This window comes from Pecten maximus, chromosome 16 (assembly GCF_902652985.1).
Source record: "Pecten maximus chromosome 16, xPecMax1.1, whole genome shotgun sequence".
NCBI classification, from domain to species: domain Eukaryota; kingdom Metazoa; phylum Mollusca; class Bivalvia; order Pectinida; family Pectinidae; genus Pecten; species Pecten maximus.
The window spans coordinates 2,954,321-2,982,161 of NC_047030.1; the positions used below are offsets into that span (position 1 = coordinate 2,954,321).

The 27,841-nt window shown below is 33.4% G+C and overlaps 1 protein-coding gene across 2 annotated transcripts in view; it reads left to right on the forward strand.

The window, feature by feature from the left end:
* The first annotated feature begins 8,773 nt into the window (after positions 1–8,773).
* Positions 8,774–27,841, forward strand: part of LOC117344465 (calsyntenin-1-like) — a 64,235-nt gene continuing 45,167 nt past the window's right edge. Inside the window, exons 1-2 of one of the 2 annotated variants that reach the window (XM_033907211.1) lie at positions 8,774–8,964; positions 26,474–26,623. In XM_033907211.1, coding sequence (XP_033763102.1) covers positions 8,901–8,964; positions 26,474–26,623 — 214 coding nt within the window. In that variant the 5' untranslated portion in view covers positions 8,774–8,900. The remainder of the gene's footprint in view (positions 8,965–26,473; positions 26,624–27,841) is intronic. The other variant, XM_033907210.1, reaches the window with a different exon arrangement.

The window sequence follows — 27,841 nt, forward strand, 5'->3', positions numbered from 1 at the left end:
ACAATCGTATTGTAGTATAGTTATAACAATCGTATTCTAGTATAGTTATAACAATAGTATTCTAGTATAGTTATAACAATCGTATTCTAGTATAGTTATTATAACAATCGTATTCTAGTAAAGTTATAACAATAGTATTCTAGTATAGCTATAACAATCGTATTGTAGTATAGTTATTATAACAATCGTATTCTAGTATAGTTATAACAATAGTATTCTAGTATAGTTATAACAATCGTATTCTAGTATAGTTATAACAATCGTATTCTAGTATAGTTATTATAACAATCGTATTCTAGTATAGTTATAACAATAGTATTGTAGTATAGTTATTATAACAATCGTATTCTAGTATAGTTATAACGATCGTATTCTAGTATAGTTATAACAATCGTATTCTAGTATAGTTATAACAATCGTATTCTAGTATAGTTGTTATAACAATCGTATTCTAGTATAGTTATAACAATCATATTCTAGTATAGTTGTTATAACAATCGTATTCTAGTATAGTTATAACAATAGTATTGTAGTATAGTTATTATAACAATCGTATTCTAGTATAGTTATAACAATCGTATTGTAGTATAGTTATTATAACAATCGTATTGTAGTATAGTTATGACAATCGTATTCTAGTATAGTTGTTATATCAATCGTATTCTAGTATAGTTATTATAACAATCGTATTCTAGTATAGTTATAACAATCGTATTCTAGTATAGTTATAACAATTGTATTCTAGTATAGTTATTATAACAATCGTATTCTAGTACAGTTGTTATAACAATCGTATTCTAGTATAGTTATAACAATAGTATTCTAGTATTGTTATAACAATCGTATTCTAGTATAGTTATAACAATCGTATTCTAGTATAGTTATTATAACAATCGTATTCTAGTATAGTTGTTATAACAATCGTATTCTAGTATAGTTATAACAATCGTATTGTAGTATAGTTATTATAACAATAGTATTCTAGTAAAGTTATAACAATCGTATTCTAGTATAGTTATAACAATAGTATTCTAGTAAAGTTATAACAATCGTATTCTAGTATAGTTATAACAATATTATTCTAGTATAGTTATAACAGTCGTATTCTAGTATAGTTATAACAATCGTATTCTAGTATAGTTATTATAACAATCGTATTCTAGTACAGTTGTTATAACAATCGTATTCTAGTATAGTTATAACAATAGTATTCTAGTATAGTTATAACAATCGTATTCTAGTACAGTTGTTATAACAATCGTATTCTAGTATAGTTATAACAATAGTATTCTAGTATAGTTATAACAATCGTATTCTAGTATAGTTATTATAACAATCGTATTCTAGTATAGTTATTATTACAATCGTATTCTAGTATAGTTATAACAATCGTATTCTAGTATAGTTATTATAACAATCGTATTCTAGTATAGTTATAACAATCGTATTCTAGTATAGTTATAACAATCGTATTCTAGTATAGTTATAACAATCGTATTCTAGTATAGTTGTTATAACAATCGTATTCTAGTATAGTTATAACAATCGTATTCTAGTATAGTTATAACAATCGTATTCTAGTATAGTTATAACAATCGTATTCTAGTATAGTTATTACAACAATCGTATTCTAGTATAGTTATAACAATCGTATTCTAGTATAGTTATAACAATCGTATTCTAGTATAGTTATAACAATCGTATTCTAGTATAGTTATAACAATCGTATTCTAGTATAGTTATTATAACAATCGTATTCTAGTATAGTTATAACAATCGTATTCTAGTATAGTTATAACAATCGTATTCTAGTATAGTTATAACAATCGTATTCTAGTATAGTTATAACAATCGTATTCTAGTATAGTTATAACAATCGTATTCTAGTATAGTTATAACAATCGTATTCTAGTATAGTTATAACAATCGTATTCTAGTATAGTTATTATAACAATCGTATTCTAGTATAGTTATAACAATCGAATTCTAGTATAGTTATAACAATTGTATTCTAGTATAGTTATTATAACAATCGTATTCTAGTACAGTTGTTATAACAATCGTATTCTAGTATAGTTATAACAATAGTATTCTAGTATTGTTATAACAATCGTATTCTAGTATAGTTATAACAATGGTATTCTAGTACAGTTGTTATAACAATGGTATTCTAGTATAGTTATAACAATGGTATTCTAGTATAGTTATAACAATGGTATTCTAGTATAGTTATAACAATGGTATTCTAGTATAGTTATAACAATCGTATTCTAGTATAGTTATAACAATCGTATTCTAGTATAGTTATAACAATCGTATTCTAGTATAGTTATTATAACAATCGTATTCTAGTATAGTTATAACAATCGTATTCTAGTATAGTTATTATAACAATCGTATTCTAGTATAGTTATTATAACAATCGTATTCTAGTATAGTTATAACAATCGTATTCTAGTATAGTTATAACAATAGTATTCTAGTATAGTTATTATAACAATCGTATTCTAGTATAGTTATTATAACAATCGTATTCTAGTATAGTTATAACAATCGTATTCTAGTAAAGTTATAACAATAGTATTCTAGTATAGTTATTATAACAATCGTATTCTAGTATAGTTATAACAGTCGTATTCTAGTATAGTTATAACAATCGTATTCTAGTATAGTTATTATAACAATCGTATTCTAGTATAGTTATAACAATCGTATTCTAGTATAGTTGTTATAACAATCGTATTCTAGTATAGTTATTATAACAATCGTATTCTAGTATAGTTATAACAATGGTATTCTAGTATAGTTATAACAATCGTATTCTAGTATAGTTATAACAATCGTATTCTAGTATAGTTGTTATAACAATCGTATTCTAGTATAGTTATAACAATAGTATTCTAGTATAGTTGTTATAACAATCGTATTCTAGTATAGTTATAACAATGGTATTCTAGTATAGTTATAACAATCGTATTCTAGTATAGTTATAACAATAGTACTCTAGTATAGTTATAACAATAGTATTCTAGTACAGTTATAACAATCGTATTCTAGTATAGTTATAACAATCGTATTCTAGTATAGTTATAACAATCGTATTCTAGTATAGTTGTTATAACAATCGTATTCTAGTATAGTTGTTATAACAATCGTATTCTAGTATAGTTATAACAATCGTATTCTAGTATTGTTATAACAATCGTATTCTAGTATAGTTATAACAATCGTATTCTAGTATAGTTATAACAATCGTATTCTAGTATTGTTATAACAATCGTATTCTAGTATAGTTATAACAATCGTATTCTAGTATAGTTATAACAATCGTATTCTAGTATAGTTATTATAACAATCGTATTCTAGTATAGTTGTTATAACAATCGTATTGTAGTATAGTTATAACAATCGTATTGTAGTATAGTTGTTATAACAATCGTATTCTAGTATAGTTATAACAATCGTATTCTAGTATAGTTATAACAATCGTATTCTAGTACAGTTATAACAATCGTATTCTAGTATAGTTATTATAACAATCGTATTCTAGTATAGTTATAACAATCGTATTCTAGTATAGTTGTTATAACAATCGTATTCTAGTATAGTTATAACAATCGTATTCTAGTATAGTTATAACAATCGTATTCTAGTATAGTTATTATAACAATCGTATTCTAGTATAGTTATAATAAGCCATCCAGTACTCTATATAAATAAATGTGCCTTCTAAAATAAACTGTGTTGATGATATAATTTAAATGGCTCAAATATGTCAAAATATTTATCCCGAGTATGTATGTCTTTACGTGGAAATGGTTCAGGTCGTTGTTCTGAGTGTAAGGAACGACAACTCTGGTTAGAGATTGTCCCAATGTGGAATCATTTCTCTGTAGAGCACTGACTGACATACAGTTACTGGGGATGAGAAGATTATAGAAAAAAACACAAGATATTAGCGCATTCCAATACAAATTGTCCTGTAGATAAAGTAGAGCCAAAATGAATTTAACTGCATCATACAGCTGTTTCGTCCTATTAGGACTCGTCCGTGATATAAGGGACATCATACAGCTGTTTCGTCCTATTAGGACTCGTCCGTGATGTAAGGGACATCATACAGCGGTTTCGTCCTTTTAAGACTCGTCAGTGATGCTAGGGACATCATACATCTGTTTCGTCCTTCTAGGACTCGTCCGTGATATAAGGGACATCATACAGCTGTTTCGTCATATTAGGACTCGTCCGTGATGTAAGGGACATCATACAGAGGTTTCGTCCTTTTAAGACTCGTCAGTGATGCTAGGGACATCATACATCTGTTTCGTCCTTCTAGGACTCGTCCGTGATATAAGGGACATCATACAGCTGTTTCGTCATATTAGGACTCTCGTCTGTGATGTAAGGGACATCATACAGCGGTTTCGTCCTATTAGGACTCTCGTCTGTGATGTAAGAGACATCATACAGCTGTTTCGTCCTATTAGGACTCGTCAGAAATGTAAGGGACATCATACAGCTGTTTCGTCCTTCCATTACACGTCAGTGAAGTTAGGGACATCAAACAACTGTTTCATCCTTGCTGGACTCGTCAGCGATGTTATGAACATCATACAACTGTTCCATCTTCCAGGATTTATTTGCCTTTTCCAATTTTAAATTTATTTAAAATAATTTGTCGTGAATGATGCGCGATACAGGTCAGCTGGGCCTCTTGTAATTTGGATTTAGATTATTTCATATTAAAGATGAATTCATAAGCTTTCATCATTTATCTACTCAGAATCATAGAATGTGGTTTTTTTTCGTCGCAATTCAAATGTTTTGTTTTAGTTTTGGATTATATTTCACATCTAAAAGCATGTAAGTCGGCAGCATTGTACCTAATAAAAACACAATTTGCCCTTCATGTTGCTGTGGTGCCAGACTCGCCGTATACAATATCGGTTACTCTTCAACCAAAGATGCTTCAGTCCAAATCTGGTCAAAATCCACACAGTCGTATGATCATGCCTAGTAGGTATTTTTAGGAAATGTGATAGAAGAAGGACTTCAGGCCGACCTCATGGATTTAGATCACCGGTTCTTCGGTCGAGATAAACTAAAAACAAATTGATGTATTGTGTGATACCATAAGACGAATTACCCTAAGGGAGGCAACTCTGTTTGGTCTGTATACAGGTGGATTCGTTAGTGTTTCTTCCCTTGGAATAGAGCACACTGGGTATATCTATCTTGTCATTTCCTCGTTACGATGACTGGGGAAAGGATTATATAATTGCGGGATCGGTCGAATGCAATATTTTATACGATTGGTCAGAAGAAGTGCTAGCATAAAATATGAATACTGGTTGAAACGAAATAACAACAATTACATGTCTGCCGTCAGCAATGGACGGAATCGCTGTTTCGGGAAATAAAAAAAAAATTAACCGACATTACATTCACGTTAACAGTTTCCGTATAGAAAATTTTACAAACAGTTCTTTAAAACAACTTTTAGTTTCAAGTTAGCCATTTTTATATTCGATTTTTTTACCTGTAATTCCAGTTTGATACGACGATCTTTATAACGTCTGTTCCTTCAATTACTCACTCTTTATTGTTTATTTGAAAACAGAAGATATTTTCAATAAGTACAATATTGTCAACTTTGTCGGTTATGTTTGGAAAGAAATTTCTGGTTTTATATTTTTATGTTTCAAATAAGATTATATAAAATGCCTGGGAAGTCATACAAGTAACAAGAGCAGCTAGATTGCATCACAGGTACGTGGCACATATTATCAACCCAAAGTCTATGTATTATATTTCATACATAATATGGATCGTGAGTTTGGAATATGTGACATGTCCCTGTGGGTGTAACCAATGTCCAATGAAAGTATGCAGAATGTCGGCATTTACCTGGAATATGATATAATTACAATAACCGAAGGTTCCGGTAAGATCCGAAAAGTCTCGAAAGACCAAAAAAACGAAGGGAAACAGTGCTTTTTCGCTTTAAACACTTTCCCTTGATCTAAAATGTGTCGTTTTACTTTTATTCTTAGTTTAGTTTTAGTTTAAACTTATTTTATTATCATTTGAACAAAAGGATAGGGCACAAGTTTGTACAGCTTATAAAAGCCCTCTCCCAATATACAATTAAACAATACAACATTCAATGGCCTAGACAATATAAATTTACATAACAGCATTTTATTCTTAAATGGCGCTTTTTTAACCAGCACAAGTGCAGCAATTAGCGATTAGCCACGGTGACTGATGCTTTTTCGCCCCGAAAAAAAGGCATCATTTGAAAAAATAAAACGGTGCCTTTTCCATTTTTTCATTTTCGTGGATCTGTTCTGTCTGAAAAAGCGCCGTTTTTCAGCGTTTTTACGACCGGAAATATGATCAAACAAAAATATCCATACTCAGCCACGATAGGAGAGCGATACAGTAGATGCTGCTTTGTCTGTGGTGCCAAGGGTTGCTGGGAACTGCACTTCAAGTGATGCTGGGAAACTGAACTTCAAGTGATGCTGGGAAAGTGCAGTTAAAGTAATGATGGCAAACTGTATTTTTGCATTATTTGAAGTTATGAAAATACCAGTTGTTATTTCAACATTCCAAACAGGCCTAATTTACATGTACACTGTAGAATTGACATTTCCTCTCATCATATCGATTATTTCATAAATCATGTGTGTGTTAAATTAATTTTGGGATTAAAATCATCAGACTTGGAGAAATTGATATATACATATATATTAGATATCTTGTACTTCTCCAATTCACTTAGAAATTAGTTAACTGTCAAATTGAATCATGTTCTGTACAAAGCAGACATCTTTTCTTCTCGTTTCTGGTAGTATGTTTCTCAATTTAAAATAAATATTTAAAACATTTATTTTCTATGTTTTCTTTTCTTGTTCTTTAGATATATATATGTATCTTTAAAAGCGGTTTGGTCTGTTCATTTCATTTTAAATTTGTTTTATGTTGAAAACAAGTACGAAAATATAACACCGACAGGTCTTCTTCTCACAATGAGTGGTATTTTTGGGGTGAAAGAAAATGGACAATTAGAGATTTAATGAAAATTGCAGTTCGTTTTCAGTAAAAGGTCTAAATATACATAAATAGGGTGGGAATATTTGAACAAGCCACGGACTCCGTGACCTGGCACACAAAGTCACGGTTCATTGTGGTTTAGTTGATACACTGCTGACAGTGTGGAACGAAGTGACGTCACTGGTAGATTAGAATGCTGTACAACAGATGCAGGTTTAGTTTCGTGAACATATTTAGTCTTTAGTTTGACCTTTGACCAAGAGGTCTCGGTGATGGTGACCTAATATAGTGCTTTTGAGATTTCATTAAGATATCAACAAGAGATTGAAATATCCAGCTCAGATAAGATTTTTTTTCTCTCAGAAGTGAATTGACTTCAGTCATTTTGGCAATCTAATTAAAACATAGATGCTCATTCTCACTACGTTACATGAACATCTAACGACATCACATAAGGGTCATGTCAAAATTGTCATTTTGGTGAACGAAAAGCATATTGAAATTATATATTAAGAATACAAGAGCACAGGGACTTGGTAAAAATTCCCAACACACGGTCCATGATGTATATTATAGATACTATAATATACATATGAATCGTGGGTTGAGAATTCGTGTCAAGTACCTGTGTACAAGAGCTAGAGCATTAAACAAAATTTATACAGTGTAAAAATCATGTAGTATAAGTGAAATTTAGTGCAATTATTTAAATAGAACCTGTAAGGATGTTGGAAGATTTAAAATGGCGGCAATTATCACGGTAAAGACCGTCGATCTGTTGTAAATTTGTGCCAAGTCCCGGATGTGATAACTATTATTAGCTAATAAAAAAAAAATACATACCTTAACAACCTTTTTTTCTCTTAAAGATACAACTACGGTTAACTACGGTTATGGTAAACGTCTAGGTTGGTACATCCAATAAATACACTCATGTACGGTTAAGTTTGTGATTGATTTTACCGGAGAAAACTAATCATGTTAAACTGGAAACAATTGAAAGAAATCACTGAAATAAAATCATTATGATTGCAAAATTATCCATATATATACAGAAATTGTATATAGACAAAGGAGTTACAGTTGACAGGGATTCGACCATAGCAATGATATATATTTATCCGTTTCATTCACATCCTTTCAAAACATGGCCCGGGGATTTCGAATATAAATAATAAATAAAAATCGAGAGTCGTCCCCGTCTCCGAACAAACCAAATGAAAGTAATTAAGTGAGTATTAATTAATGCCTTAAAGCGGAATATACATAAAAAAACTTGATTAAAAGGTTGACGTAAATGTATGTGCTTATTTATTTGTTAGTTTTTGTAAATATTTCTTTGCAATAAAATATTTCAATTAAGATAAACAAAATATGCATAAATAAATATTGTGTCACGTCGAATATTTATACGGGCCTACAGTGCAGATTATGTCTTAGCAAGGGGAGCGAACCAAGTATTACCAGGTGCTTCATTTTCACCTGTAATCTTACTCTAACAAACGCTTAACAATACCCATATCCAAGCGTCATTGCGATAATATTATATGCTGTTGGTATGCTTCGATTCAGGATTCCGTCTATATAAATAATAAACGAAAAGTATTGAAAGTTTCCACTGTTTTAAAAATGCAAGAAAAACTACATTTCCCGTTTCTAAACTGGCTTCTCAATCGGAAAACCCAGAACCGGAAGTACTCATGACGTCATGGTTCTCAAACATTATCATAACACAAAATCGATTGCCAGCCATATTGGAGGTTTTAAAAGATTAGCAGGACATACGAGAGACATTTTTGTTGTAAATAACCCCTTTTAGCCACACATGACGGGGCAGTAAGATGGAGAAGATCCATTTAGTGTTATTTCTCGTGCTGTTCGTTGGACATGTGTACTCAATGTCAGGTAAGTCGATCATTGTTTGACTCAGACAGGTGCGTTTACACAATGTGAAGGGATGAGCCCTATTTCTGTGTCAGACGCGTTAGTGATGTAGATAACAAGTAAACAACTGTTTTCGTTATGAAATGACGGTCATCCGATGTAGTTAAGTTAGGATATACAGTTTGTGTTGAGTAGAGTTGGTTCTTGGTATTAATTTGACCGAAACCGTCAAGTAATTTCCAATGTTCTGCAATACACAGTACCAGTGTGTCTCATCCGTTAGACAGAATCTAGATCACTCGATCTAAAGATTTGGATTATTCTGTTGATATTCTGGGACTTTTGTATAAGTCAATTAAAATCTTATCAGGTAGGAGTGTATATTTTACACTTAATCAACATCAACATTTATTTTTTTTACCAATTAAAACCATGTCCACTGTATCCAGGTGTTGGCAGTGTGTATTTTGTATAGTCCTTTATAATGTAAGGCTTCTAATTATATAAGGTTTGTATCATGATTTTTAACATTTGTAATGAAATATTGAATATTTTTGTTGTCGAAAAATAGACACAAATGTTATAAATATCAGATAATAAAAGTTCAAAATCATCAAACAAACATTCAAAGTACTACATTTAATTAGGTCTAGCTTAATTAGTGTTCAATGGGGTTCAAAGTCGTCAGCAACACATGTACAGCATTAAGTGTACACATTTGTATGTGTGACTATTCACAGAATCAAACACCAAATGTTTCTATTGAAAAAGTAGAACCTCATCGAGTCATGTATATATTGTAAATTCTATCAATTTCAATTTTGAATTTATTCATCTTGTCTTTTCTTGAAAAAAATTTGGTCTTATACGTCATTTATGACTTAAGGGAAAAGATGGACCATAAGTTTTTACACTTGTGTCTGATTCCATTTGTATGATATTTGCAAATGAAATATTTTAATCAATTAGATTTATTGAGCTACCAATGCAATTCGTCATTGCAGCCTGGGTGCAATTAATAGGTCAAATACGGTAATGTGAGGTTTAAAAGTCTGAACAAATGTGATTTTAATTTGATATAGGTATGTTATTAATTGTTACTTGGAAGTAATTATAATCTCTTCCATATAATTATGAGAAAAAAAAGAGTAAATTGCTTTATAAATATTTTTCAAAAATGCCAACTGAATCTGAAAACAGGTACAATATTTTGTACTGTATACATGTAACAAGTTACAATACCAGATACATTTGTATCTCAGAAAGTATCCTGACCATACAGAGATATGACCTTTATTGTCCTGGTATATTGTATCCCGTCAAATGTTATTAGAAAAAGATCTACACAAAATGGGTTTTAGCGCACTCTTATTGTTGTTTGTGAGTGCCCAGGAATAGAGTTACAAATGAGACCGAGTTCCAATCAATAATGTCAATTAGTTATGAAGGGTTTCTGAAATTGGTTACAGTCACGCGATGGAATGAACACGGTCAGTTATATAAACTATCATCTTTTAGCTTTATTGGCAGGAGCTAAATACAGTCATGTGATACATCTACATTGGAGTCCTCAAGTCCTGTACTCAAACTTAAATTTTAACATTGTGGGACTCATTATTTTAAGCAGTATAGTTGAAACTCCTGAAAATTGATTGTAGATTGATCTCTGTTGCATAGTAAATCATGTTTCATACATTTTAGTGGTTGTCGGCTTTAGACAAAAATCAATTTTTAATATACAGTCTTGACTTTGTGTTAGTGGGAGAGAATTAAGCATTAATTAGGTTCTACGATTGTTTTATCTTGGTCTTTTTAATTAAGTAAAAAAAAAAGAATTTGATGTAAACTTTACTTATTTTACAACAATTGTGAAACAAGTTAATTAACTTACTTTGATCACGTTCGAAACTATTTTGGCCTGGATGGAAGACTCCATCGTCAGGGATTCTAATGCGGAAGAGAATCAAACCATTGGAGACTAGATTTATATTATGATGGTGACACGTACTTGAAAATCCTAACAGAAAGAATTTCAAGAATATCTTGCCAAACTTTTGAATATTTTCCTATTACCTATCTAGGTGAATTCTAACTCTAGATCTCCATGAGTAGAGTTTTATTTTCGCAATAACATTTTTGACTGTACTAGAGAATTATCTGTTTGTATTTAGTATTTATATTATAAGTCATATCTAGACTCCAGCTCCAGATCTAGGAGCTTGATTCACTTGAGTAGGGTCTTAAGTACTGTCGTTTTAGACCTTTCCTTCATTTCACCTCGACCTGAATGGCTACTACAGGAACTGTTCTGTGAATAAACATGCTTATATTGGTCTAGTATATATTACAGTCAATAACTCTGGTCTGATGCCTTTCACCAAAATGACCAGGGTATGTTTCCCTATTTGGAATTGAAAAGGTGATTGAGTCAACTGTCTGACCACATTGTTTTCTCATAAATGTACAGAGGTTTCCTTCCATAATAAGATTGCACACTTCCATCTGGGCCAACACAAATGATATATATTAGTTGATGTTTAAATTGTTTTGGAATTATTGTAAAATTAATATATTATGTTCATTGCTGTAATATGTAGAGGATTTAATGTCAGTTTCAACTTTATTGCTCAAATTTATTAATTTCATATTAAAAAATCAAGAACTTTGCCTGATATTTTCCCATTCACTCCATATTGTGACGAGATAGAATGATAAACAACCAACCCTCTGTAAAAGGTGATACATGATGCATTTGATGTACTTCTGACCCACCGTTGAAATGTTCATCTACATACATAACTCGTCTATATATTCTCAACACTTTACCTGTACAGGTGCACAATCTAGACATTGTAAAGTTCTACAAAGATGGCTTCAGGCACGTAAGAATGGCTTGTGTACAATTATATGTCAGGTCAAGAGAAATCTTTATATATTTACAATGAAAATAATGGTAAAGGTCTGAAGATTTTTTTAAAGTCTGTCTTCAGGTTTATACACTGAATATTCTAAAGAAGAAATTCCTATGGACAAATGTACATCAGGTACGACAATTGAAGTTATTGTGAGATATTGTGACGGCTTCTTTCGGTTTGAATTGATGATATTTTATGTACATACATATATGTATACTCTGTTTAAAATATTACATACAAATTTATTATTGATTGGCATGCCCAGTTTGACATTGACTAAGTAACTTTTTCTCACTGGTTTGGGATATGGGGCCTTAAACAAATTTTTGTCTCATTTTGGGTAGAAAATTGGTGAATTGGGAAAGATTTTTTTCATGAGTACGTAAACTGTAAATTTTGGGAATTTGGCTTAAATATGAATATATACAGTCCCAAAAAGCCCCCAGAAAAACTTAACCTAAAGCGCTGTAACTTCCCTTGTAGGTTGTGTAATTTGCATAGAATTGAACATGTATTATTAAAAGATGATCAATATCAGAAGGATTTAATTGTAAAAATAAGATCAGTGCACAGTGGAAGATAGCAAATGATTTGCTTTTTTTTTTAAACATGAGAACAACTTGTTTAAATGTATTTGTGTATTTGTGGCATTTTTAAATCGATGTTCCCAACATGACATAAACGTTGTTGAATATTTTCAGTCTGAATATTTTCTTTGCAAAAAAGTTAATATGTGGCTATATTAATAAGGTATCTTCCCTTCCCTGTCGCATTTATAAGGAAGGTTTTTATTCGTCAGTGTTCACGTTATGTCATCTGTAATTGGACAAATAGATTTCCTTGTCTATAAATATATGTACATAACAATTTCCCTTTTACAAATGACATCATGTGTTTTATTGTGTACATGCTATGGGAGCAAAGTGTTACTTAAAAGGTTAAGTTGATAGCCTGTGGAATTCACAATATATTTTTGTATAGATGTGAGTACAGTTGTGTTTTATGCGGGCAATTTCCTTATCTTATATTGGCGTTCTACCCTCTTGTTTCCTTCATGCATGAAAACTGTTATAAATTACATGGAAATTGAATTTTTTATTAGAAATTTCATGAATTTTACCCAACTTTTAATTCGGCAACAACAAGTTATTTTGCCTAAAGATTTTACTAATAAGTCAATTTAAGTAAAAAGTCTTTTGTTTAATTATGATTGTTTTGATAAATGAACTATTGTACTGGAATTGAATTAAAAGTCAAAAGAGGAAGCAGATAGGTGGTAGCCCTGGAGTTTCGAGTGTAGATCTATGATTAAGTTTGATGATAAGTTTCTCGTACTTCTACCTGTATATAACAATACTACATTCTGTCACACCCAGTATACAGTATCCAAATTAGCTACAGTGTCTATGCCTCCTGGGGTCTGACAGATTCAGTTGGTATCTCACACCTACCTACCACAATACAAACTCACACCCTGGTAGCTATACCTGTATTACAGGTGTGTATATCCCTGGGGGGTCCACACCAGTACTGCAGGTGTGGTTATTAAATTCCCCAGGGCTTTTAGGGCCATTATTGGGCCACATTTTCAAATTTCAGCCAAATTTTCAAAATTTACCGTTTAGTCATTAAAAAATCTTTCCCAATTCACCACTTTTCTTCCCAAAATGAGACAAAAAGGCCCCATACAAAACCAGTGAGGAAAAGGCCTGGCTCCATATATATATATCAGTATAGTGTTGGTGTGGTAGAAATCCCCTGGTGTCCAACACAAAGTCAGGATTGGTTGACCTGTGTAATTATCATCCCTTCCAGGGCATCAAGATATATATCAACTTGTATACTATAGTATATTGTATGTATGTCAGCATCCCATCATCACTGTCATGAAAGTGCTTGTATCTCTGAGGGTCAAGTTTGTCATACTGTGGTTAGTAAGATAAATATCCAGTTAGGTACAGCAGCCTGCTGTCTCAAGAATATCAAAATTACAATAGTGGAAAAAAAAATAAGTTTCAAACTAAGGGGCAGATAAAGAGGGCCAAGACCTAAATTTCCAACTAGCTGGTGATAAATAGGGCTTTGAGTCCTAAAATAAATAGGGCTTTGAGTCCTGAATTATATAAGTTTCCAACCCGATGGATATAAAGGGCTTTGAGTCTTAAGTTTCCAACTAGATGGTGATAAATAGGGCTTTGAGTCCTAAAATAAATAGGGCTTTGAGTCCTGAATTATATAAGTTCCCAACCCGATGGATATAATTAGGGCTTTGAGTCCTAAGTTTCAAACTAGATGGCGGTAAATAGGGCTTTAAGTCCTAAGTTTTAAACTAGATGGCGGTATATAGGGCTTTGAGCCCTAAGTTTTAAACTAGCTAGATGGCGGTAAATAGGGCTTTGAGTCCTAGCTAAGTTTCAAACTAGAGGGAGATAAAATGGGCTTTAAGTCCTAAGTTTCAAACTAGATGGCGGTAAATAGGGCTTTGAGTCCTAAGTTTCAAACTAGAGGGAGATAAAATGGGCTTTTAAATCCGAAGTTTCCAATTAAACTAAGGGAGATAAATAGGTCTTTAAGTCCTAAGTTTCCAATAACTAAGGGAGATAAATAGGGTCTTTAAGTCCTAAGTTTCCAACTATGGGGAAATAAAAAGGATATATATACCTGAGAATATACCTACAATTATAACATCTACATGGAGGGGTCAGCATTCCAGAATTACACAGGCTACCTAAGATACCAGTAATAACATATACAGTCCTCATGGTTACAGCATCCTCATCGTGAGGTTCTCATCAGCTCAGATAGAGTACCTGTTTGTTACAGTTTCTGACCTTGCTCACAGCAGGTAATTTATATATAATATACCCTAGATTATATATGGTTGACAATTAGGAGTCACTCTTGAGAGGAAAATTACACTCCTCATACTTATAACATTCCCTCTTCTTCTCAGCAGGAATACGTGTTAGTTACATTTGCTGATCATGACCAGCTAATGCCAACTCCCAATCTTCCACCCTTCAGGATTTACTTATATAATTCCAATAGTAGCTAATCGGTTAGCTAATATAATACATCAGGGTTACTTCCCTTCGTTTCACTTTGTCAGTAAATATAGGTATATAGGTATATAGCTTGACAGCTGATCCGAGAGCAGCAGATGTAAAACCTGTTAAATAAATAAATAAATAAACAATGTTCCTGTAGTGGAGGTCACTGGGATAGCCTGAGGGTTGGAATATGACCTCCTACTCCCAGGCTCTTTGCAACTGCAGACATGTAATGTTTTATAAAACTGTGTAAGAAGTAACTACATATAGTGTGCTTTATGGATTTCCAAGATGGAGCTTAGAAATTTTCATTGAATTTCAAGCTGTAGAAAAATGCATTTTTATAGAGTTGATTGACATGACCATAAAAATAACACATTTTGGAAAAAAAAGTAGTTCTTGAAATAATTGTATACAAAGGATAATTAATTAACTTGATAAAAGTTTTTGAAATTCGAAAAAAAAAGCGAGTGTTTTTAGTTAGCAGGAATGAAGTGAGAGATCAGTAATATAACTGGACCCCCCATGGCACTACATCTATATTAGTCAGGAGGTGTTATATTAGTACCCAGGAACAGTCCTTGGTTATAACCACATCCTCAGAAAGGTTGAAGTTAGAGATCAGTAACTATATGGACCCCCCCCCCCCCCCCCCTACATCTATATTAATCAGGAGGTATCCAGGAACAGTCCTTGGTTATAACCACATCCTCAGCGTGGGTGCTTCGTTAACTACACCACACCTGACTGGTTAAAAACTTGTGCCAGTTTTATGTTTAGGGTTTTATACATTATAGAGATCTATAATCACTGTACTTGAAAGCCTTGATTTTGAGTTTCTAGATACATTGAACAGATTTTGATTGAAAGCCATGGAAACACTTCAGGCTTTGATTTTTGAAATGTTCTTTCAGATAATGTGTGAAGAAATCAATTTTGTTGAGCATTTTGCTTGAAAATCTTATCAAAATGCAGATAAAATATTGACAAAAATCCATTTTTATTTTTGGAGAAACTGGGAATTGGATAATTTCCAGACGCTTTATGAGAATTAAGTTTCTGTAGTTAGGATATTATATTAGCTATAGAATACCCAGATAGGTCAGCTAGCACAGGCTCCATCCCTATAGTGTCATGAGCAGCATGGAGTCTGAAGTCAGTGCCCTAGGCTGCAGACACAATGGGAAATTCTTCTAGATGAAAGATGTCATTTACACAGGAGAAATGTAGGTCTGACAACTTAGTTGTGGTTCAGCCTTAACTCCAGGCTAGCTGCTACACCTCTTCCATTAATAACCGTCACTGTGGTAAGGTGTAATGTAGTAAATACTTGTGTACACCTACAACATGTATATCAAATAAAAACCTGTTTGACCAAGCTTCCCAAGATCTACAGTACTTGATAGGGACAAGATCTTAAAAATACCTAGCAGAGTTTTATTTTGCAAATCATGCAGAATAAGCAAAGAAAAATTTAAGTTTGGTGTAAATTATTGCCTTCTTAGAGGGCAATATGGTGTGATAGTGTTGTGTAGATGGAGTACATGAGTTGGACCTCACCTTCTGACCCTCACTTTATAGTTTTATCTCACTGAAGCATACTGCCGAAGACATATAGCTATAGGACACCCCATGGCCACCCGGTCACATTATACTGGCAACAGGCGAAGCAGTCATCCCACTCCCATGAGGCTGGGTGCTAAGCATGGATATACCTACTACTTTTATAGACTCTGGTATATGTCTCGGCTAGGGTACAGAACCTTTTTTCAATAAAAACAATCATTATCTAGTTAGTGTTAGTTCAAACTGGGATTGTTCATAACTGACCCTATTTTGGATAGTCCAAACTTGTCAAGTGAAGAATGTAAAGTAAGATTTTTTTCTCGCAGTGATCATCCCAGGAAAATTCCAAGACTTTGATCAATATACATGTCGAGGGTAATGGGTTGTATGTATGATCATTGGAGTACATTTGTGACAGAAAAAATATATATTTCACATATTTTAACATTGATTCAATTTTACAAATTGGAAGAAACATCTTGTACGAGACATCTGATTGCAACTTTAGGTCCCAATAATGTATAAATCACATGTGATAACGGTACTCACATACTGTATGGCAAACTAAGAAATCATTTGTGTATTGTCAAATAAAGTGTTAACTAAGTATTTTGATTATTTATTTATGACTGGACATCTCTAATTATTGCCAATCAAGGTATAATTACCTGTAAACCTGTGCCCCCACACTAGGTAGGCAGGCCACGTGAGGTGTTGCTGGCGGTAAATGTAAGAATCAGACTCTCGGTCATGCCGCATGAAGTAATAAGCATTCAAGTCCACTCAAAACAATCCACAGGTATCCCAATTAGCGATCGGTAATTTGGAAGGTGGCATATAAGTTAAGTAGATATTGTTCTGACTGAATTTTACTGACATAAAGTTAGATCTATATTTACAGTAGCATTTTCGGTAACACAATTAACTGAGCTGCCTCACTATTAATAGAACAATCATAATTGTCACAAAATGAAGAAATTTTAATGATCAATTGACATTCAATTAAAAATTACTTCAATTTTGTTCATTTATAAATGTGCCATTGTCCAGGTTGTCATTGTTACATATCTTAGTTATATTGGATATGCCGGGTATATATTTGTCTTAATTTATACTTTGCCGAGATTTTTGCCGATATTGATTCAGATACTTCAAACTTAAGCTTATTTTTTGAGGAATAATTTCGAATCATTCGCACAGGTTCATCAATATTTATTTGATTTTGTTTAAAATGTCCAAAGATTTACCGTATGCGTAGTTATCATAATTGGGTGACAAGGAAATCTGTACTGTTACAGATTGACTGTTAAATGTGTAGGTTTGTGTGTCTACATCAGACACATCAATTGATCAAGACGATGCATGTGTCTACTGGCTTTCCATTATGTGTATGGCATGATATATAGGGATGACTCCAGTGTCATACAGTAAACTTATCATTTGTAACTTGAGTATAAAAATCTAGAGAATTTGAGAGAGAAAATTTTAACCCACATACATATAATGCCATAATTGTTTTAGTCTAGAATTTTATACAATTGTTGCTTATTTTATTATGTATGGTCATGACCTATCCCAGGTTGATATAAAATATCTGCAGTATTCTAGACAAACGGGTATACATAATACTGGGTTTGATTTATTGATGTCTACAATTGAGAGACATTTACGGCAGATCTTAACATCCGACTCTGCCATGAGATTCCACTTCTAGGACAGCTGTAGACTGTTGTGAAGATCTGATACATCGATGTACAAGGTGCACAGGGTTGTTTTTATTTCACAATAAATTAAGTAGAAAAGTTCTCAGGTTTTTTGGGTAACTGCATGAAAACAATCAATTCTGTGTCCTGATAAATACAGGAAGATATAAAAAAAAGTTCAGCTGTGTCAATCAACAAGGGATATCAATATCCAGATGTTCCTGTATAGTAAGGGGATGTAGGAATGATTAGATCTGTCTGTAGGTCTCTACCCTGATTGTACCAGGGAGACAGATTAAGGTCTTCTTACAAAAGTTATTATAGAATGGGAGAAATATCCTTGTCACCTTAAATAATACCAATGACTGCCTGGAGTTAACTCCTGTATCCAACTAACTTTTTCACATTTTACCCCAAATTTGATGCAGACAACTTTTACCAAATTGGCTGCCACAAAACACAGAATATCTAAATATTTGATGACCCATAGACTTTATTTCAACAGCTAACTAAAAAAAAAACACAACAGAAAAGGAAATATTCTGGCATGCCTATACGACCAGTATATATGTATGATACACACATCTCTGAGTGAACTGATCGTACAGCAAACCGACTCTTTCTGGTACTATGACCGACTCTTTCTGGTACTGTTTTGGTTGCCTTGGCAACTAGCTATGTTATTGAATGCTAGTGTCATGTCTTCTTCATCATGAACCTGTGGCTTTGGCCAGGCTGCTAGTGTTAAATTACACTGCTATGTTAAACTGAATATTGAAATAGGCCACCATACACATCTACTGTGACTTAGGCCACCATACACATCTACTGTGACTTAGGCCACCATACACATATACTGTGACTTAGGCCACCATACACATCTACTGTGACTTAGGCCACCATACACATCTACTGTGACTTAGGCCACCATACACATCTACTGTGACTTAGGCCACCATACACATCTACTGTGACTTAGGCCACCATACACATCTACTGTGACTTATTATTGATACCGGTGTACTGTAGTGGTGTTTTCATGAATCAGTTCAGTATCACTTGTTTGAGATGTTTGACAAATTAATCGAGTAAGAAATCTTTTACCGACTTTCGTCAGAAATGTCCGACATCTTCAACCACATGAGACAAAATAAAACAAAAAGATCCATAAAAGTAGTGAAAAAAGTCTTGAAACTGAATTAGTCGGTAACAGTAGCAACACTATATATATATATCCTTTAAATTTCAGCTAAATTAGCTTGTTAGCCTTATTTTTCCCAAAAAGAAAATTGGAAATTCCTTTTTGTTTTCAAAATAAAAAAAAAATCTAAAAAAAAAGAAATTATTACACAAAGTAGATAAGACAAAAGGACAGTAAAGCGACAAAATTGCTGAGCATGACACTTATAAACTAGCTAGACAATTCTTAACATAATTCACATCTAAACTTTTCCCAATTGGGTCTGTTGAATTTCCTCAATTATCCAGAAAAAACTGAGCATATAATCCTGGGGAATGTCTGTACATCACATGGTAGTTATGGAGAACTCTGAAAACTTCCTCTCGCTAAATCATAAGTGCTAGAGAAACTGAATATTTAAAGGAATTACCTCTATTTCCCCTATTGGGCCCCCACCCCTTTGGCCCCTCCGGGGTCATGATCACTTTCATGGTCAGTCAAGATCAGGGAATTGAAACTTCCACAGCCGTCTTCTTAAATGGCATATTGGAGCAAAATGTATTCACAGTGTCACCCAACTACGAGGGATCAATGATAGATATGATGTGGATGTAGGTCATCATTGTGAAAACAAGGAATATGGTCGATAGAAAACAGATAGAAAACAGTCACATAAATTATTAACAGTATAGGTGTGTGATGTAAGATCAATAATGAGGTACTGTGAGCAGGATTCAGAAGACCCGTTAACTGGTAATGTTTGGTTCAGGATAATAGCTACTTCATATATTTATCGGGCAATGGTAAGCCCCTGACCACCGTCAAACCCCCTTATAAATAAGCCCCTGACCGCAAATAAGCCCCCTTCTCCTTTTTGCAAAATCATCAATTTTGAAATAGTACAGCTTAAAAGTGGTTTTCAAATAAACCCTTCCTTATAAAAAAATTAATACAGAACTTTTACTCTAGAGGAGGGGCTTATTTGAGGATAAATATGATACTAAACTTTTACACTAGGGTAGGGGGCTTATTTGAGGATAAATACAGTACTTAACTTCTACACTAGGGTAGGGGGCTTATTTGAGGATAAATACAGTACTAAACTTCTACACTAGGGTAGGGGGCTTATTTGAGGATAAATACAGTACTAAACTTCTACACTAGGGTAGGGGGCTTATTTGAGGATAAATATGGTACTAAACTTTTACACTAGGAGAGGGGACTTATTTGAGGATAAATATGGTATGGACTGAAACTGGATTAACTCTTAACTTTTCTTAAATTCTGTAATGCTATCCTTTTTAGATATTTGTAATTTCATGTTTCCAGACAAAAATCCCTGATGCCATAATCAGATTAAATTTCAATATCACTTGTTTGGAAGACATTTGGAGAATTTCTTGGTGGATGCAAAAGCTTGTGAATCATCGATCATGGCCAACTGATCACATTTTACAAGTTTGTGAGAACCAAGCCGTGTACAAACAGAGTGTTTCAAAGTCCTTCTGCCATGTATATGTGGAACAGGGATTGATTTTCTTGTGTTAAAATTTTATGTTTTTGCAAAGATTCTGGTTTTATTGATTAGTATGCAGCTGACATTGTCTGTTGTACTGATGTATCTATCTTAATAGCTAATAGGTTTATACTACCAGTCCAGGTAATACAAATGTACTCCAAGCCTGAAGCCAGTGGTGTCACACAACTGGACGCTTTTGTGTTTTAAGAGGAAAATTTGTTAAAGGTCCAATTTATATATCATTATCAATATCAGTTTACTGTAATTAAAGTGAAAAATGTATTTTCTCCTGATTGTGTAGAATTATCAATATTCCCGCCAGATCATTACACTATATATAGACATCAAATTTGAGGTCTCCAGTCTACTAGTCCACTTACATAATGCGTACCTTATTGGAGTTTTAATATATACAGACATTAAATTTGAGGTCCTTTCTCCAGTCTACTAGTCCACTTACATAATGCATACCTTATTGGAGTTTTATATGACTTTGATGATCAGGCTATGAGGGTTTCACAGCTAGAATTATTGGAGAGGCTACAGAATGGTCCAGAGGTTACCTATTGGTAAACATATATATAACTAAGGGGAGTGGTAAAGTCACCGCCCCTGCATACATTGTCAGTCCATAAGCTGGTGCCTTTATTTTTGGATAATTTCTATGTTGGGGTCACTTGGTGCAGGTTGTACCTGTTTACCTTTCCCGACTGGGTACATATGGAGCTATCTCCTTCCTGCTGTTGTGTCCATATATTACCATGGTATTTGGAATTGTCTAGACTGCTAACCACTTAATTCTCATGTAGAGTTGGCTTCAGAGGAGACTTCGTCGGAAATCTGCTCGGTGAAATTTCTGGGTCTTTACGTCAATAAAATGTTGTGTTAATATTCAAAGTACATTTGTATTTTTTAAGTAAAAATATCTATTTACTACTTAACCTAGACAATGTGTCTTATACTGGTGTATTATAGCTGATTTGCATAATTACGATCGTAGAAATAATTGTAAGAGTATAATTAAAGGGAAAACAACAACAACTACAAGATTTTAATGGGGTATTTTAAATGCACGGATTTGTTTTTTTTATTGATTATGATAAAGTAATTAGCAGTTAAGAAGAACTTTGAAAGGCCAAGGTAATGCTTCATTTCCTTAATTTACATGTAGCATGTTTAAAAATATGATATGGTAATGCAATTACTTGATTTGCATACATAGTATATTTAAAAGATCTAAAAAAATATGTGTAAATTATATTGTTTTGTAGTTAGAATTGGAAGTGTTAACAAACATGTAATGTACCACTTTCTCGAGGACAACATTTTGAATATTAACAGCTTTTTAATCTAATCAGAGTTTTAACAGCCATGACTAGATTTCATGTCTCCCATAACGGTCTTTTATTGGTTTTAATTAACCATGATAGAAAATGGATTACGTTGAATTTTTTTTCAAACTTTCAGCTGAGCTTGATGTTCTGTATCCTGTATAAGCTCATTCCTGGCAAAAATCGTAATGGAATTGAGAAGAAAATTAAGCTAACAAATGATTTTTGTTAGGAAGTTTGTGCATTTTTAGGCACTCCTTTCATTTCAAACTAGGTATTGTGTTCACTCCCGGGCCACATTGAAGGATTGGCAATATGATTTTGAAAGGAAATATCAACAATCTGTGTTTGTAATCAAACCAAGCTTTTTTGTTTAATTTGATTTGAAGATATCTATGTGATAGCACAAATACTGGTTCATCTGTATCGGAATATAATAGTACTGATATATGAAGGATGACATCAATATCTGAAATGCAGTGTAAGCTTTTTGTTGTTACATTATGATAGCCTTGAGTAATGGATCGCGGTTGGTACATGTGTTACACAGAAATTTAATTTTTAGAGTAGAATAACACAAAATGGTCGATCTGCAGCGGGTGTTTGAAAGGAAATATATTTGAAAAAATCTTAAGTTTTGATCTTAATGATGTTTCTGTTTTTGTAAAGATTACTATCTGTCTATGGAGACATTACCAGCTGTAAATTTGTGTTAGACAAACCCATCAATGTCACCTGTGTTATATATATCTTAACAAAACCTATCTAATGTGTTGGCGATATGTCCCAAAATAATTCAGTGGTGATATATTGATGTTGGTGAAATGTCCCAAAATAATTCAGTGGAGATATTGATGTTGGTGAAATATGTCCCAAAATAATTCAGTGGTGATACGGATGTTGGTGAAATATGTCCCAAAATAATTCAGTGGTGGTATGGATGTTGGTGAAATGTCCCAAAATAATTCAGTGGTGGTATGGATGTTGGTGAAATGTCCCAAAATAATTTAGTGGTGATATGGATGTTAGTGAAATGTCCCAAAATAATTCAGTGGAGATATTGATGTTGGTGATATGTCCCAAAATGATTTAGTGGGGATACAGATGTTGGTGAAATGTCCCAAAATAATTCAGTGCACGTGTAGATATTGATGTTGGCGATATATATCCCACAAGTAATAACCGATTCCAACTTTCAATAAAAACACATCTAAGCTTAAAAGATGCGATTACAATCTCATGATCACCATTCAGTCAAATGAACTGCCTGTTCATTGAATCAGTATCAGACTCAAATGTTACTTAAAATCTGAGGCAAAGAATACGACTAATTGATTTGAACAGGATCTTTTTAAAAGACGGATTTAATTTGCTGAAGCATGATAACAGTCTGTATAAAGCTGATCAGCATGTTTTTGTCATCTAGTACTCTTGAGTAACCTAAAGCCTCTTGTAGAAAGAAGATAAATACACAAATAAGTTGCCGTATAAATTTGTCAAAAGTAAAATGTCATTTCTTTTTTAATAAAAGAACCATATATATACCTATGTATATAGCACTCCCCATATGTGTCACTGAGAATGATTTTGTGGGCGTTATATTTTTAAATTTATGTTCTTTATAGCATTGAATTGTGTACCCTCCACTTCCTTATTGTTTCCAGTTTACATAAATACAGCGTTTATTGAGATGACATTTGTTTGGTTTCCTGAAGCAGGTAAAGGTTGTGGGCGCTAGATGACAAATGTCATCATTTGGAACCTGTTTGACCAATCCCACGATTTAAGACACACCACTGTTACACTAACATCATTCTAAAGGAACTCATCTCTGAGATTACTTTCATAATGAATGGTTCTTACATAATAATTCAAAATTATACCTGATACTTATAAGCTAGTACATGATATATGTAGTATGTTTTGTCATAGGTTCGGTTAAAAGTGGAATAAAGATGTTAAGCGCCATCAATCAATCGATCAATGTATAGTGTGTAATTTTCTAGCTTAGCTAAAGTACATATGTACTGTCTGTATTTTACCCTATACACTCTTTAACTATTTTGGTTATGAATCATTTAGCAGTACTTCAGGTATGGAAAGAGTACAATAATGATTTTCCATATAGAAGTTTAACCTGGTACATGTTAAAACCTAGGCAAACAAAACTGTCCCTACGATTGTTCAGAGATAATGTTAGGCAAACGTAAAGTGAACTGTCCCTACGATTGTTCAGAGGTTATGTTAGGTAAACGTAAAGTGAACTGTCCCTACGATTGTTCAGAGGTTATGTTAGGTAAACGTAAAGTGAACTGTCCCTACGATTGTTCAGAGGTTATGTTAGGCAAACGTAAAGTGGTTTGTACAATTGTTCAAGGCTTGTGTTATTTTACTTCAGAATAAATTGCTTCATCTGTAATTATAAACGCTCATACCAATCATCTGTAATTATAAATTGTCATACCAAAAATCTGGTGTATAACATCATGTCTGTTATTCGGGTGATTTGACCCAAATCTAACTTGCGGTGTTTACATGGCCACAGTTCAACGCACACGAATTAAAGTTTCTGTAGGGACACCCGATCAAATTTCTGTGCTTGACAGTTACATGGAAAAACCATTCATTTATATTTTATATGTGTCCACATAATAGCCTGGATACGAACCTGTGGAGTATAACGGAACTCTAGAGTGACATTTATATCAGGTTTAGGACCCTGTTGTACCCTCATCACCTGGTGGGCCTTTATAACCAGACCGTTATTACAGTACTATATGATACCTGTGTAGTACTAGTACTGTGTACTGTAATAAAAATAACAAAAGAATTAGTTTATAGGTTATTGTGTGTCGTCAATTTACAAATGTTATACATTAATTAGTGTATGACAAAGTCTAAATGAGATACATTTAATACCCAGGGCACCTGTTGTCAAATCCCGTACTAAAATTGATGTCTTAATGTACCATTACTATACTGACTTGCTTTCAAAGTTTACATTACTACCCAGGGCACCTGTTGTCTAATCCTGTACTTAAATTGATGTGTTAAACTGACTTGCTTTCAAAGTTTAAATCATAGTATTTTTATCAAGTTTCAAAGATAAAAACATGCTATACACTGCAATCCATAAGTTTATACACTTTACAGAAAATTTCTCAAAATTCAGTCAATATAACATTAAAGTATTATTGTGTATTTTTATGCCCCGCCATTAAGTGGGGGTAGGGAATTCTGCCACCATCCCCTATAAATATTTATTCAAGATTCCCAATTTGATTTGATCAAAAATACTAATCGGCCATTATGGTTATATTGTAATCATGTAATTTGATAGTTTAATGCGACATTTTCCTATTATAAGATGTGTAGTGGGAAGGTGTTTGTTGAATATTCACATTTGGTGCTGCAGTCTTCTATTGCCTCTACATTCCATTGCCTAACAGGTGTCATTTTATTTATCAGTCATCCAGATTTTATTTATATTGACAATAAATACCATCTAGCAAACATTTAATTGTTAATTGATATTTAATTTCACCTTTCAGCAGTTCTGGCATACATCATAGGGGGGGGCCCATTCTGGCTAGGGATGGTATAAATCAATTTCACACAGGGTAGGGAAACACAGTAGCGTAATGTCATCAATTGATATGTAGCTGGACCACATCGCAAATTGATAACATCATCAATTTTGACACATATTTCATTATTTCATTGATGATGGGCAATTAAAAGGTTTCACAACACCTTACAATTTGTTACTTATGTGAGAGTATGTGAGAAAAATAATCAGGTATGGACCTATGTACTGTGTACAGGAATATGTTGACCTCCATGTAAGAGGTTGATTGGCTAGCCATACTCTTGTACTTGTGTTGGGTATCTCTGTCCATGGAACAGGCCTATGTTGCACATTGTCTTCTTAAAAATCCCAATGAAATAACAAAATGGTGATTAAACTGGTGTTGTCTTCTGTATCTGAAACATCCAGTATTATAATACAGGTGTTTCCCATAATCTTATGACCTTTATTGTATACAACACTGATCCCATATACTCATCTAAGATGTCCCGCTATCAGTTAGCGGAAAAGTTTATTTTCTTGCGCCAGCATTTGGATACTACGTCTTGTTGTCACACTACACTTAAACTCCTTTTCAACAGACAATAGTCTGGAATTCATAGATACTTACATGTTAGAATTGATACTTGTGTATTTTTATATAGAAATCAATGCTTACTCGTATGTTTATATTGCAGAGCCCAACATGTACGACCCGGTGATACAGTCTCAGCGGACAAACAGACGAGGAGTACCAGTTTTTAAGGGGACGATCGGCGAGGACCAAACAACTGTCAAACTTGATTCCGTACTCCGGGCTTACGACAACGATTCCACAGGCGGTGCGAGTAAGTACATTGTACATGTCGAGCCTTATTTTAGAAGGGCATGAGAAAAATCTGTATGAATCAGGTTCATTAACTTCTTAAAATGATAATTGGCCCCTTTTATACCACAATTTTATCAACAATTCACCTTGGGGATTGTTAAACCTGCGAAAAAATATGTGACCTTGTATATGTGCTATATGACCTTGTTTGTGTGTTATGTGACCTTGTTTGTGTGCTATGTGACCTTGTTTGTGTGCTATGTGACCTTGTATGTGTGCTATGTGACCTTGTATGTGTGCTATGTGACCTTGTTCGTGTGCTATATGACCTTGTATGATTGCTATGTGACCTTGTATGTGTGCTATGTGACCTTGTGTGTGTGCTATATGTGACCTTGTATGTGTGCTATGTGACCTTGTGTGTGTGCTATATGTGACCTTGAATGTGTGCTATATGTGACCTTGTATGTGTGCTATGTGACCTTGTTTGTGTGCTATGTGACATTGTATGTGTGCTATATAAACTTATATGTGTACTATATGACCTTGTATGTGTACTATGTGACCTTGTATGTGTGCTATGTGACCTTGTGTGTGTGCTATATGTGACCTTGTATGTGTGCTATGTGACCTTGTATGTGTGCTATGTGACCTTGTGTGTGTGCTATATGTGACCTTGTATGTGTGCTATGTGACCTTGTGTGTGTGCTATATGTGACCTTGTATGATTGCTATGTGACCTTGTATGTGTGCTATGTGACCTTGTGTGTGCTATATGTGACCTTGTATGTGTGCTATGTGACCTTGTGTGTGTGCTATATGTGACCTTGAATGTGTGCTATGTGACCTTGTATGTGTGCATGTGACCTTGTATGTGTATTATGTGACCTTGTATGTGTACTTTGTGACCTTGTATGTGTGCTATGTGGATGAGAGGTAAATTCCAAGGCAAGTGATCATGATCTCATTATGCATCGAAAGGAAGTGGCCTAGAATCTGCATCTATGACATGCTATTATCATTGAATAGATAATACAACACATTTACAAGGTCACCAAAAGTCGTCCAATGTCAACAAACTCATTACGTATGCCAAGATGACAGAAATGTGGTCTTAAATTTACATGTATCTCTGGCGCTATGATCACGGGATATATAAAAACATACCTGGCATCAGGTCAGTCAGTTCATTATGTAACATGACAGATAAAGAATTTGTTTTCTATTTCTGTAACAG